Source organism: Teleopsis dalmanni, chromosome 1 (assembly GCF_002237135.1).
Source record: "Teleopsis dalmanni isolate 2A chromosome 1, ASM223713v2, whole genome shotgun sequence".
Taxonomy (NCBI): Eukaryota; Metazoa; Arthropoda; class Insecta; order Diptera; family Diopsidae; genus Teleopsis; species Teleopsis dalmanni.
The window spans coordinates 13,606,118-13,620,923 of NC_051846.1; the positions used below are offsets into that span (position 1 = coordinate 13,606,118).

The window sequence follows — 14,806 nt, forward strand, 5'->3', positions numbered from 1 at the left end:
AAGTAAAAATATAAATTTTAATGTTTGATATAATCATAAAATTCTATAAGAAATAATGTTCTTTAAGTTTCTGAACTCCAAAATTAAACCAATTAAAAACTTTAGTAAAATTTAATATAGTTGTTTGTCAATAGTTTTGGTAATAGTAACGTATAATCAGTATTTTTGTTAGCATTAAACTGGTCTGGAATACTGATGTGTTCACTCAACATTTATGTCAAGCTAAGTATTCACATCTACAGATGCTAAGTGGGCTATACGGAGATCTCTCATTAAGAGAAAAGAGTTTGACCATATATTCTGAAGAATCTAAAAAAAGGTAGCGGTACAGGCAGTGGGCTCAGATAGACAAAAAAATTTATACATTATAGGCCTTCCAATCATTGCAATTCCTTTCAAACGGAAGTGATCGCTATTAGGAAATAGCAAGGTGAATAAGCTTGCTAGGCGGAATGGCTGAGGAAATGATTCGGAACATCTGAAATATTTGGGCATACCACTGGCATCATGCAAACAGTTAATGAAATCTTCCTATTTTGAATTGGCGTCTAAGTAGATACAAGTTAGTACCTTTTATCAAGAAAAAATCAATTAATTTTTTGAGATTACTAATGGTAGGTAAACTTGTGAACAGTTAACAGCCATTAGGGAGCCAAGCTTGGAGTTTGATTCTTCTTCTTAGTGATTCCTGTTGGCGGGAATTCTAAAAAGAATATCACATCTCCATTGTCACTGGCTAACACTTTGTCAAGGGGTAAAATTGGCTTGTAAAGTTTTCATACGGTAACAGAATAAGCCAATATGCCTCACCCAATCTATAGATTCACTTAACTTAGTCGCTAATTTAAAAGTATCAACTGAGTTAAGATCTAAAATGGATTTAGTATGTAGTGTCTTAGTTATATAGAATATCGCCCTCTTTGCAATTTTTTTGTATGCATTTTTTTCTCAATTCCAGTTTAACGCAAAAAAAATATAAAAAAATTATCTCTGTTTGCTAAAAGCATTAAACAATGAATATAAATATTTAACTATTTACCATAATATAGTTTTGAATAATAAATGAATTCTATTTCTAATTGCATTTAAATACTGTCCACATTTTTTCAATTATACGCTAATGTTAAACTATGCGTATTAATATGGATATTTTATATGACTTTAAATATAATTATAAGCAGGCACATGACACCAACATCAAGTAAATATTATCGGCAATTTAATTTATTCAAATTTGCATCAATCAATGGTTAATTTGGAAATTTTAATTTTGAAATGAATTTGAAATGTCAAACATTCTCAATTAAGGCGGTTTGGATTATTCCGCCCATATTTTCAATCACAATTTGAAAACAGTTTGGGCCATAAATTGTGGTCTAATCGATAATTGCGATTATTAATTTGAAATTTTGAGACCAGGGAATGAGGTTAATTTACTTGAAATTGACATTTTCTAGATACAATTCAATATATCCCGGTTGGTTACTTTGGATAGTAACACCATTAAATTAAAATCCCTTAAAACGATTGATTAAGGAGGATAACACATATTAATTTTGAATCGAGTATTTTTATATAAATTATTTAATAAATATATTGAATTATTATAAAATGGAGAATGATAAACATTGCCCATAATATAGTTAAAGAAATATTTTTTCTCAAGCATATGTTCAAGACTCAATATCTATAAAACAAATCGAAAACTTTTAAGGTAGTTACTCACTTCATAAAAGTAATAAAATTCTTCTGCAAAAATACTCAAAGTAAACCTTTCATTTAATACGTAATTCTTTTAATATAAAGGTTGTTATTTTAACCTTTCATTAACCTAATGAAATATTAATGAAATAAGCTTTCAAAGAGGGAAATATTAAATATTTGAAAATAATATACAAAATATAATTTTACACATTTCAATAAAATATACTGAAATATGAGTTTGAAATTTTTTAGCATCAAAAAATTCAGTAAAATATGTATAACTGCGTAGGTTCCCTAGCAGCAAAATCAGAAAAAATTTTAAGCTCAAGAAATTACTTACTAATTAATTTTAATTAAGTAGCTTAAATGGGTAACGTACGCCCTCACATTAAACTTATAATAACGAATTATTTGAACCGACGAACAGACGCGACTACACCATGAACTGCACAACCACTTTGGAGGTAATTATAAAGAATATTGTTTTTATTTTTAATTTAAAAATATTGAAATGTTTTCTGAAAATAAGTAAACACCCACTATCCTAGGATTAACACTCAGTGTAAACAGGATGAAAGTCATTTTTAAGCGCTGAGTCACATTACTTTTTTATAGATTTAACAAGTCTGCCATGTACTAATGTCTACTAGTAGTTCAATTAATTAATCCACATACGTTAATTTCATCAATCATAACAGAATAATATTGCCTAAATTCCATAAGGAACAAGTGTAAACGTGCTGAAGTGCAATAATTACACCAATATTAAGAATTTATCTACATACCACATTATGTTTTGGAATAATGTCAAGTTGTTAAATACATCATACATCAGAAAATACATCATTTTGATCGTCTAATTTTTGTTTCGGCACAATGTGTGACGTCTCTACCGCAAGCACCCTCCCAGCAGACCTTGTACAAGCCATGCGCTTTAAACACCTCCCAGCACCTAACACTATACTTAGATGACCGGAACTCGCCTCAATTCCTTCTATAACTGTGGCACTCGTGACCCCGGTCACAGTGTGTACCACTGCATCACCCTCAGCGTAACAACCCCGCTTCCTTCATCTACTCCCCATCTACCCCTACGCCACATCCATGCTTTCTGCCTAGATAAACCTATTACAGTAAGTATTAAGCTACTCGCTCATATCTTTCTTGCCTAATGTCTGGAATAAAGTTAACACACTGCAGTAGATATCTTCTCTATTCATTTCTAAGAGGTGGTTTTAGTGAGTTAAAATCTTACACTGTGATTGTCGGTGGTTTCTACATAGGTACAATAAAAAAAAAAAAATTTATTATACATAAAAAATTTTGAAGTTTTTAAAAAGGTTGAAGGTAATTGACTACCGAATTGAAAAAAAATGGTTTGTAGCAATTAAAATAATTATGCAAGCCATAAGCTCTTATCATTATTTCACTCACTTAATATGAAATAAAAATTGTTTACTTCTTCTTTTGAATGGGCGAAGGATGATTTTAATTATCATTAAAAAAGTTTTTCATTGAAATATTTTATGTGAGACCGTAAAAATTAGAAATAATTTAATGCGTTTTGCTGTTTTTTTTCAAAAAAAAGAAAAATATTTTAATAATTTTAATCTAAATAAAAAATTGTGTAATTATTTGAAGGCATGAAGTCAGAAATTTGAACACAAATAATATTTTTAAGGTATTTCAATGTTTCATAAGAAATAAGGAGTATTAATGCGGCTGTAATGAGGCACCACAACTTCATACATTTTTTTTAAAAAAACCCAAAACTATTAGGTGAATATGGGAATGTATCGCTTAAATGTCATTTTATTATAAATATATAAAATATATAATAAACTTAGACATAAAATTTAAGATATTGTTTACTAACAAGTGGAAGAAAATTATTTGTGTTACAAGGATCACACTTATCATAAACCTTATCACTGATTTATGTGATAATAAAATTATAATTTTTAAAAGTAAATTAGAAAGCTGTGAAAGATAAAACTAAAGTAAAAGCATATTTTAAAAACTACAAATATCTGTAGAAATATTAATTGACCATATAACTCACAACCATTATTTGGCTTCATAATAAGACACATTTCAATCAAATAGGTGACGAGTAATATCGTGAAAATGTCATTTAAAAATAGATGATATTGTTGTTAATATCATGAGATATACCATCAACACTCAAGTAATACATTATATCAAGCATAAACTTTTAAATTTTTAAAGGAACCTATTATATATAATAGAAGTATGAGTTCCTGATGATATAGCTATAAATCTATTGTAGTACCATACTCAGTATACACTAGTGACATGCAAACATTGGACCGTTATTTATATTAAAGTGATATTTATGATATATATTTTGGTTTATACTTCTCAACGTTATATATTTTACTAATAGATAAATTTCAATATCATTTCTGATAAATACCATAAATATTTTATATACTCCTAATTATGCAACAATTTTTTACTATATTATATTATTGTCTGATTCCAAATTTCATACTAAATGTAGTAATATTCATATTATTGAATATATTATTGAATAATATCGTATAATTTAGAAATATTAAACCTTCAACAAATATAATTGCTTTGTAATTTAGTCACCAAAACCATCACCGTTAAGTTTGAGCAACGCGGGGGCGTAATTATTTATGTCTGCGGAACATGTCAGCGTGACAAAGCGTTGCAAAGGATTTAAAACCGTGAAAGTTAACAGCACGTAAAATGTCAAGCAATGCTCCAGAGGATTTCAGGCAGTCACTGTTAAAGTTCTGTGAATAGTGCAAATGAGTTCAAGCAACCTTCAAGCTTAGCAACATCAGTATTTACTGCTCATAACAAAAGGAAAAGTTTCATTGCTCTCAGCAAATTTTCTAAGTAGTGCATTTGTGATGATAAATAAATGTTGGTAGACAAAGTATCCTGAATTTGCATTAGAAAAACGTACGCTATTGTATTTGGAAACTTTTTGAATATTTTTCAAGATCCTTAACAAAGATTTCAAAATATTATAACAAGGGTATAATATAAAAACGTACAATCTTATCATACACATATTTATTTTAATCAATCAGTTCCAAATATACTATTTATTAATCGAGAATAGTATTCTAATACTTCGTCAGAAATTTAAGATTAATTTTTTTTTCTATTTTAGTGGTCTTTGCTAGCAATTTATCTTATTTTATTCTATACTCCATATATTTAGCTTACTTATTTTTTTTCTCTTTCGGTTTGCTTGCTGTCTGTTGGAACTTTGGCTGTTGTTTCCTTTAATGTATTTAAGTTAGTTGAGCACTGATTGTATGAGTAACTGAAGTGAAGAGGTTTATTTTTTAAATTTTTTTGCTTTTATAATTATTTATTATTATCTAGATGTCAGATAATAAACAGAAGGTGTATAATAACAATCACAAAATATTCTACAACACAATATTTAAGTTTAACTTACAATGCATTGTTTATTTAATATTATGAAATGAGAGGATTATTATATTAATAAGTTTTTTCTAGTTTATTAAAGTAATTAAAAGTAACTTCAATTTATTAATAAAATTTATTTGATAACTAAAAAGAAACAAATTGTTTACTTTAAGACATTGTATTTACGTTATTCTGTTGAGGGTATATCAGCAACAGACTGTTTATTTATAATTGTACATACTTTGGTATCTCCGATACTCTCGTACAATTTCCGATACATAATAGTATTTATGAATGGAAGACTTAGTGACAAGATGTTACATGATATGATAAAAACGGACGAAAACATGTCACAACTACTTAATCTCCTTGGATGGTACCATTACTGAACAAAACACTTATTTGATTAGTTAAGAACTCTTATTTGTTGACATAAATCTACTTAGATTAGAAGTGGCACAAATATATTATCAACTAATTCAGAAATAAAATTAATTTATTGTGACATTCGTTTATCTAATACAAAAACGTATTAGATAAAGAATATTAGACATATGATTGACTAATAAGTAACAATATGAGTGACAGCCAATTAAGTTTCAATGCAAATTGCCAAGGTATCCTTGTTTACTGCCATTTAAGATTAATTGCTGGTAGGAATTTTCTGCCCGGTTTCCTAATTGTGTGTCATTTTACTTTTTATGTTGCCGTTTTGATTTGTGTTAAAATTGTTCCTGGCAGCTGTCTACATTTGTCAGCCTATCAGCCCATCAGCCCAACAGCCAGTCACTGTCTGAGTGTTGTAAAAACAATTTGAATTAATTTATCGTGTAAATGATATCCTTATTACACACATCAGATGTGCAACAGAGTATGTCATACAAATATAAGTGTGTACTTCTACATACATGAAATTTATTGTTAGCACCATAACACCAGATGTAAGTATGTACAATTTTTCTAAGAAACAGTTTTTATTTTTCGAACTAAGCAGTTATTGGGACTGTTGAACTGTTTAGGATCACGATTTATGGACTAACCGCGAAGACGACCTCACAAGCCTAGTTTGGACAAAAATAAAACAAATAGACTCTCGGGCTTCAGCAGGTTCAGCAGGCATTGTGCCATTGCACCTATACTCCAACGGCGACGAGTGGATTATGTAGGAGTTGACAAAATGAAGAGGCGGCAGGTTCCATCAATTACTTTCTGTGTCTCTGTATAGAACTGCACAAAAATGACTTCAATGACTTGGGGATCGCTTTTTCACAGGACTGGAAGAGATAACGAAAGCAAACTTATCGGATCTTCTCAACTTCATTAGGAAAACCAAATGGTTTAACAACGATAGAAGATAACAAAGGTTAGCAAACTACCTCTCCCGGTATAATGTTTGAGGGGATCACAATGGACAATATATGCTTCCGAGTGGAAGTGCTGATAACTGTCAGCACGCGCCTTCTCAACCTAACATAGCATATACAAATTTTTGACTTAACAAAATGCAATTTATTATAAACAGTAAAAAGACAGTTCCACTACATTCGATAAAAAGAAGCTTGACTGAATCTAAACATATTTGATATATCATTACTTGTTTAATACTGAAACAAATAAATAAATAGAGACTATTGAAATCTCCAAATACTTCTCAGCGCTTAGTAATTACCAGTATGCAGAGCCATGTTCAGCCTGAAGTGCCCTGTCAGAACAGCGGTGAGAATTTAAATATCCTTTCCGTTCAATATAAAGAAACCTTTTGAAGCTATTCTAGAAGAATTGATGAATCTCTTAGTCAGTCTATGGTCTTTGTAATTCATCCAGTAGTATTTAAATGTTACTATCTTAGTTTGTCCACCATATGCTAGGTGGACAGAGTAAAGAAAAGGTGTGGTTAAATTAGTTGACATTAACCTTCTCGTTTGACGAAACAATCAAACTATTTTTTCTCTCATGTCTTTTATGTCCCAGACACAACCACAGTTCCAAATACAGTTCCGTTATTTTGCTCCTCATTTATTGAAGAGCTTCGAACGATAGTCCAGTATATGAATTATGACAAAAGGTTATGCATGTAAGGTCGCTTGGCTGACACATATTATTGATTACCCCTCACTTATTAACCATATGCCATTTACATTCTGGAACCAACAACAAAGAAACTTAGTTTTATGAGAATTGTCAAATTTGAATGGATTATATCATAATTTAAGTCGAGTCAGACGGCTTAGCCGTCAGATATTTTGACAAGTGCAGATATGTTTTTATATCACCGCAAACTTTTGAAACACAGAATTCTATGGAAAATAGCAGTGCTGGAGAAACAGTAGGATATTCACCCATGGCAAAGGTTTTCAGAACAGCAGGTTGGGTATATCTGTCCGAGTGCTAACACTCTCATATTGGGAACCATATGTTTATCAACGTAGCGAACTCTCACTTATTTATGTTAAACGCTCTGCCCAATATTTTCTATCTGGAATGTTAAAAATGCCAAATAATGTAAAAATTATGTATATATTATTTTTTTATTGTGATATATATAAGTTATGCTATGTCATTATTATTAAAAGTAAAAGATATGGAATACTGTGAGCAGTACAATCTTCATTTACAAAATAATTTATTTTATTTAAAATTAATTAGAGCATAGAATAATTTAATGCTTGCAAGCAATTACTTTTTATAAGCATTAATCATAGAATAATATTTAGACTTTAATTTTTACATTGATTTTAACATTGATTATTTGCTTAACATTTTTTGATAATTGGGAAGTCATTAAAAACAACTACTTAAAAACTCGACAAGAACATTTTCAGGAGCAGCTGCCAGTGCCATAATATCTCCAGCTTGGTTAACCTTTCCATCTGCTTCAGCTTCGTTGATATTAGCGAAATGAACTTCTGCTATGAAATACTTCATCTTATTGCGTTCATAGTGAGTAGTATAACAGCGCAACAAATATCTTATAAATTTATTGGCTGCCGGTGCAAGTGTGGACAAAAAAATGAAGAAATGCATATATCGTATGACGTAGAACTGTAGATAGAAATCTTGCACAATTAAAGGAACTATTTGGTACAGTGCAAGTGAGGATAAGTAGAGTTCTATTAGGAAACATGCAACCGGCACACATATTTCTATTATTACGCTATTTATGTTGAATTTATGAAGTTCTTCAGAGAAGACACGCTTTATTGCACTTCTTGCGTCAGGTACATGTAATATCCCATATAGTAAAAAGCCAAAATCTCTTATTTTATTTTCATCGAAACCCACTTCACTATATATCATAAAAGTTGTTTGGTGATATATTAAAGTTACTAAATAATAACTGAAGCAAAAAATGGAATATGCAAATATGCGATCGACATTGTACACAATTATGTCTCTCCAGTTCAGTACATAAATTTGATTATGAAAATCATTACAGTATAACACCAAAAGAATAAGATATACTTCCACGGTGCCCGGTATCCAAAAAAGAATAATCGAAGTTATATTCAAAATTAATATTTCTCCTAAGAACAAAAGCAGCGATCCAGCAACAATAGATGTTAGTAAGCATAGCAGTAATAATAATAGACGACCTAATACAAGGGGTGTTATCTTTAACGTAGGAACTGCCGTATTTGTTGCAACATCTGGTGAATGGAAGTAGCGTTCAATTAGATCTGTTATCATGTTCCATTCCAATCGTAACTCCGATAATTGATTAGTGCTATTAATTGGTAGTACGTATTCATTAAGCTCCAATTTGCATAATATATAAGTACAACAGCGAGGAATCACTAATGTAATTAAACCAACATAAATTATTCCGTATATCATAGCGCGTAGCTGAAATCATATATAAAGAAAAATTAATAATCTTTTTGGTGTTTTTATTCATACTAAAGATACCCAAAGTAAATCGTTGTAATGAATAAACTTCATAAGGTTCATCAAACTAAGTAACTTGAGAGGCACCATGAGTTGAAGTAAAACAGCCGAGCAGGTAAACATCACAAGATTCAAAGCATAAAACGGACATTGCCCTCTTGGAATTTGAAATAATTTCTAAAATAATTACCAATTAAGCAGTTAATTAATAAAAGTAAAAAAAATTGGTACCTTGTCAAAAAAATATTCCATACAAGGAAAGCGCATGATTTTCGCAAGTAGGACTGGATGCACTACACGTTGCAAATGAAAGAGTGTAACCCACAAGCAAACCACATAGAGCGCCCCAATAAGATAAAACTTGCCGATAGTTTTAATTGGACTACTTTTATAAGCATTCCGCATTTGAGTCAAACTACTACCGTGCATCGAAACCGTACTTACACAAACGAAGAACCCACATAACAGTGGCACAACCACATATTGGAGCACAATCAGCACTATAGCTTTAATTAGTAGTACTGTTCCATAATTGCTAAGACTTTTCAAGTAGTGCAAAAACAACAAAAGCAATTTTTTCCAAGGCGATAAAAAATTAATTTTCAGTTTATATATGAAGTTGCACTTCTTGCAATAAAGTTGATCCGTATCTGCTATCATTTGTATCAGGCAATCCTCGTGTACATACTTCTCTTCATCAACGCATTTGCATGGTGTACACATAATATGCTTTACCCCTTTAACCTGATGGCAAATGCGACAAACCTCCTTCTCACTTGTCATTTTTATGTACAAAAGATACTAAAATTGCGTTTTATTTAACGATACCTATATCAGTATGATATATAGAGTGGCTGTCTGGAAATAATACAGGACATTTCTTCTTTATACTTTTAATTCAATGAAAATTATTTCCGTTGGGAACATATTGACACTAGCAAGAAATGAATAAACAAATGAACCGAAAAGCGTTTCCTTCAAATAATTATGGACCATCCCGATTTTCAACTATTTGACTAAAAATTTTCTCGGTTACAAAATTAACGACACGAACACAAACTAAATCAAATAATATTTGATGTTTTTTTAAAAAAATATCCCTGCGCACTCAATTGATATTTTATTTTAAACTAAACCGAATAAATTGTAGAATTGATGAAACTTCGTATGTACTTCGTTGGTATTCGTCACTACTTCGTTGTTAAAACAGTACAGCTCTCCAATAAATGTCAGAACTGCAACTTTAAAAAGCGAAATGTATATTTTTGTGTGGATGTGTTAGCGATTCTATAAAATAAAACAACACCTTTGGAATAAAGGACAATCAAAGAGCATCAATACAGTAGGAAAAGTATGAAATTTCAAAATATGTGGTGTAAGGATGGATATTTTTACCAATTTCCAACCTACATATAACTAGTGTGCAGTTAATACCTGATATAAAAATTGGTTAACTTTTTATATAATATATTAAAGGTAAATAACTTACTAAAAGCCACCCCCGCATGCACGCAACTGCATCACAATGAATTAAACCTAAGATTACATTGAAAAATTAAAAGAATGCAAAATATATTCAAATAAATAAATATTGTATCTACCTTATTTATTTATTATTTAAACTTATACTTTTTAATATTTTTAATATTTATTTTATTCTAATAAATATATATAAATATTTAAAGCTGCCACTACCGACACTAAGCTAAACACGTTTCAAAACAAAACAAATGCACAACACAAGAAACGTCAAAAAAACTTTTGTGCAAAGAGCTTTGTGTAAAAATTGATGCGCGAGCATATTAACTACGTCGAAAGCGCAAAACAGCAACTACGTCAAAAATGCAAGCCAGCTGTAAGCTAAGCTTAGCGCTACATTACAGTTTGGTCGATTGCGTATTTGAGGCGACGCATTTACTTAGAGAAGGCAGTTAGTGATCGACGCTTGAAGTCATCGGAGTTAGTGATCGACTCGCCAAGTGAAGCATTCGGAAACATTACCGGAACACTGATGTACACGGAGCTAAGTAAAATCCTTTCTCCAGCAAAATAATAAGTGTGAACACGTTTATAATTTGCTACCAAATCCTTGCATAAGCGTGAACACATTTATCCTATGTCACTAAAACTTATATAGGCGTGTACACGTCTATACATTAACATTGATAATCCTTTTACAACAGGTATAGAAGAATGGAAATCAGCTGAAATACAGAAAACCATCAAAGAACAATACGCTGGCGTCGAAGTAAGGAAATTACTATCAACATCAATATCAATAGCAATATCAACATCAATACCAATATCAATATTAAAGTCAATATCGTGTAATAGGATAGAAACATAGTATAATTAAGACGATTGTTAGTTTTAAAATAAATACATTAATAAAGAAAAGAAAAATAAAACAAAATTTGAAACACGGTCTTCTAACATTTTTAAATTTTATTGTAACAACCCAGGACCAACCCCTGAGTATTACCCCGGCAAACAGAGCGACAAAAAGTGTCGTTACAGTGGCGAACGCATTATAGCTTTCTTTTTCACTATTTGTATAAATGTAAATATTATGATTGCCAGTGCACTTTCTGCACATATAATATTTAATGCAAATAACACAAGAAGTAAAACACGTGTTTTAATTTCTACTTAAGTCTTTATTCGTTCTTTACCCAAAACTCTTAAAAGTAATAATAATACAAAAGAAAACGAAAAACGTTAAGTTGGTTGCTCTTTCTATTTTGCTATCGCTGTTTTTCTTTTTACAACAGATGGCCATGCGAACGTAAAAAATAGTTGATGTTGTTTACAGCCACATTATTCCCCCCCAAGTGACCTAGTGCAATCACTTGGGAACGATACCTTTTTCAACCTCGAGAACGTTCTTTTAGGGCGGTCCATACCTGAACCCCAATGGTGTAGGTTTGGCGTTTCAGGTAGCTCTTGTTTAGTTGTCGACAAATCATTTTTGGCTTCAAATGCCGGTTTTAGTCTTTCTATTGATATTGACTTTTGTTCACCGTTGACATCGATTTTGAATACTCTGTCACTCGTTCTTTCCATCACTTTGTGTGGTCCGGAATACGGTGACTCGAGTGGCTTTTTAACTCCATCTAGTCTTAGAAATACGTGTGAGCATTTATATAAATCTTTTAGTATGAAGACTCTAGCTTTTGTGTGATGAGCCGTTGGAGTTGGTCTGATGCTTCGCATGTGCTCTCTTAACTTTTCAACGAACACTTGCGGATCTGCTGGCATATCTTCGTTGATGAAAAATTCTCCAGGAACGCGCAGCTGTGTTCCATATAGTAGTTCTGCAGATGAGGCGTTTAAATCTTCTTTAACACACGTGCGGAGTCCAAGGAGCACAGTTGATAAGCGTTGTGTCCAAGGAATTTGTGGATGGCACATGAGAGCTGCCTTTAGTGTTCGGTGCATGCGCTCTACCATGCCGTTGGAAGCTGGATGGTAAGGTGTTGTTCTGATGCGGGAAGCGCCTATTAATTTCGCCATTGCAGTGAAAAGGGCTGACTCGAACTGAGTACCTTGATCCGAAGTAATTGATAGAGGTGTACCATAACGGCATATCCAATTGTCATACAAGGCTGTTGCAACTGTATCTGCAGTGATATTTTTTATAGGTATGGCCTCTGGCCAACGGGAAAATCTGTCTATTATAGTGAGACAGTACCTGAATCCATCAACTGTTGATAGCTCGATGAGATCAATGTGGATATGATTGAACCTAGTACTTGGTACTGCGATATGATTGGGCTCGAGTCTGTTGTGCCGTTGTATCTTGGCTCTTTGGCAGGATAAACAACTACGTGACCATGCTAAAGCATTTTGTCTGATTCCTGGCCAAACAAATTTAGTTCTCAACTGTTTACTTGTTGATCTACCTCCAGGATGAGCTAGTCCATGAACCGCATCAAAAACTGCTTTACGAAGCTGCTTAGGAATAAATGGTCTTATGGTTCCAGACGAGATATCGCAATAAATAAATATGTTTTGTTCTGGATCAACGTTAAGTCGCTGTAATTTTAATGAAGAATTGGAATTTTTTAACAAATCTTGAAGTTCGTCATCGTTAGCTTGAGCTTGTTGAATTTCGTGTGAACTGATAATTGTTGGCATGTCAATCTGGTTGATTCTGGACAATGCATCAGCTACAATATTATCTTCACCTTTGACGTACACTATCTCTGTGTTGAATTGTGATATAAAGGACAACTGGCGAAGTTGCCGAGGTGAAGCTTGTTCAGTCTTCCTATGCAATGCATAAACGAGAGGTTTGTGATCGGTTTTAGTTACAAATGGGCGATCTTCTAAGAAGTGCTGGAAAAATTTAACTGCTGAAAACACTGCGAGGAGTTCTCGATCGTAAGTGCTGTAGTTGCATTCAGTTGAATTTAATTTTCTTGAAAATAAACCAATAGGCTTGAATTGACTTTCAACGAACTGCTCTAGAACTGCTCCGATTGCGGTGTCAGAGGCATCTGTTGTGAGAACTAGAGTTGCTTCGGGGTTTGGAAATGACATAAGAGTTGCTTCAGCTAGGCTTTCTTTGCATTTTATGAAAGCTTTGACTGTTTCTGCCGTCCATGGAATTTTTCTTTTATCATTTTTTTTCGAATCTTTTATAAATTCGTTGAGAGGTGCTTGGAGTTTGGCTGCATTAGGTATACATCTGCGATAATAGTTGATTACACCGAGGAATCTTCGTAAATCTTGAATCGTTTCAGGTTGTTTATAGTTGACAATTGCTTGAACACGCTCTTTAGGTGGCTGATAACCATTTTGGTTGATAGTATAACCCAAATATTGTACTTGCTCTTCGCCAAAAACACATTTGCTGACATTAATGACTAACTTATATTCTCTAAGACGCTGACAAACTTGCTTCAGATGCTCTTGATGCTGCTCATGGGATTCTGACATGATAATTACATCATCTATGTAGGCGAATACAAAGTCAAGTCCTCTAAAAACAGAATCGACAAACCTTTGGAAGGTTTGCGATGCATTGCGTAATCCAAACGGCATAACGACGTATTCGTACAGGCCAAATGGGGTATTGATTGCTGTTTTTGGAACATCTTGCGTTGCCATGGGTATTTGGTGATAGGCTTTTATTAGATCTAATGTTGAAAACACCTTTTTTCCATGTAATCTCTGGAAAAGATCTTGTAGTAGTGGTAGTGGATACCTGTCTGGCGTTGTTTTAGCATTTAATTTTCTGTAATCACCACAAACGCGCCAGCCATCATTTTTTTTTGGTACAAGATGAACTGGACTTGCCCACGAACTTCGTGACGCTCTTATGATGCGTTGTTCGAGCATACATTCGATTTCAAGTCGTAGTGCTTTTAGTTTTTCGCCGGCTAGTTTCCTGGGGCGTTCGAAAACTGGGGATCCAGTCGTTTCGATAGAATGAGCAGCTGGAGACTCGGTTTCCGCGAGTGGTGCTGACGTAGGTTTAGTAATGTCAACAAAATCTTTCAATATGTTAGAATAAGTATTCTGTTGATTTATGGTGGAGATGCTATGCACAGAAGTTCGTACAATGTTACATTTTGTTGTGAAATTAGTGGTAACGTCGATAAGACATCGGTTACGCAAGTCAATGAGCAAACCAAAATGTTTCAGAAAGTCTGCTCCGATGATGGGCATTTGTACATCTGCAATTGTAAATGGCCATTTGAAGCATCTGCGTAAGTTGAGATCTAGCTGCAGGATCTTTCTGCCGTAGGTATTTATGACGCTTGCATTTGCAGCA

At 32.6% G+C, this 14,806-nt stretch overlaps 1 protein-coding gene across 1 annotated transcript; it reads right to left on the reverse strand.

Annotated features, from left to right (window-relative positions):
- Positions 1-7,793: 7,793 nt before the first annotated feature.
- Positions 7,794-10,113, reverse strand: LOC119673029. Its single transcript, XM_038084240.1, has 3 exons — positions 9,259-10,113; positions 9,049-9,204; positions 7,794-8,985 (listed from the first exon to the last, which is right to left on the reverse strand). The coding sequence occupies exons 1-3, from the start codon at positions 9,808-9,810 to the stop codon at positions 7,924-7,926; spliced, it is 1,770 nt and encodes a 589-aa protein (XP_037940168.1). The 5' UTR covers positions 9,811-10,113; the 3' UTR covers positions 7,794-7,923.
- Between the last annotated feature and the right edge of the window lie 4,693 nt (positions 10,114-14,806).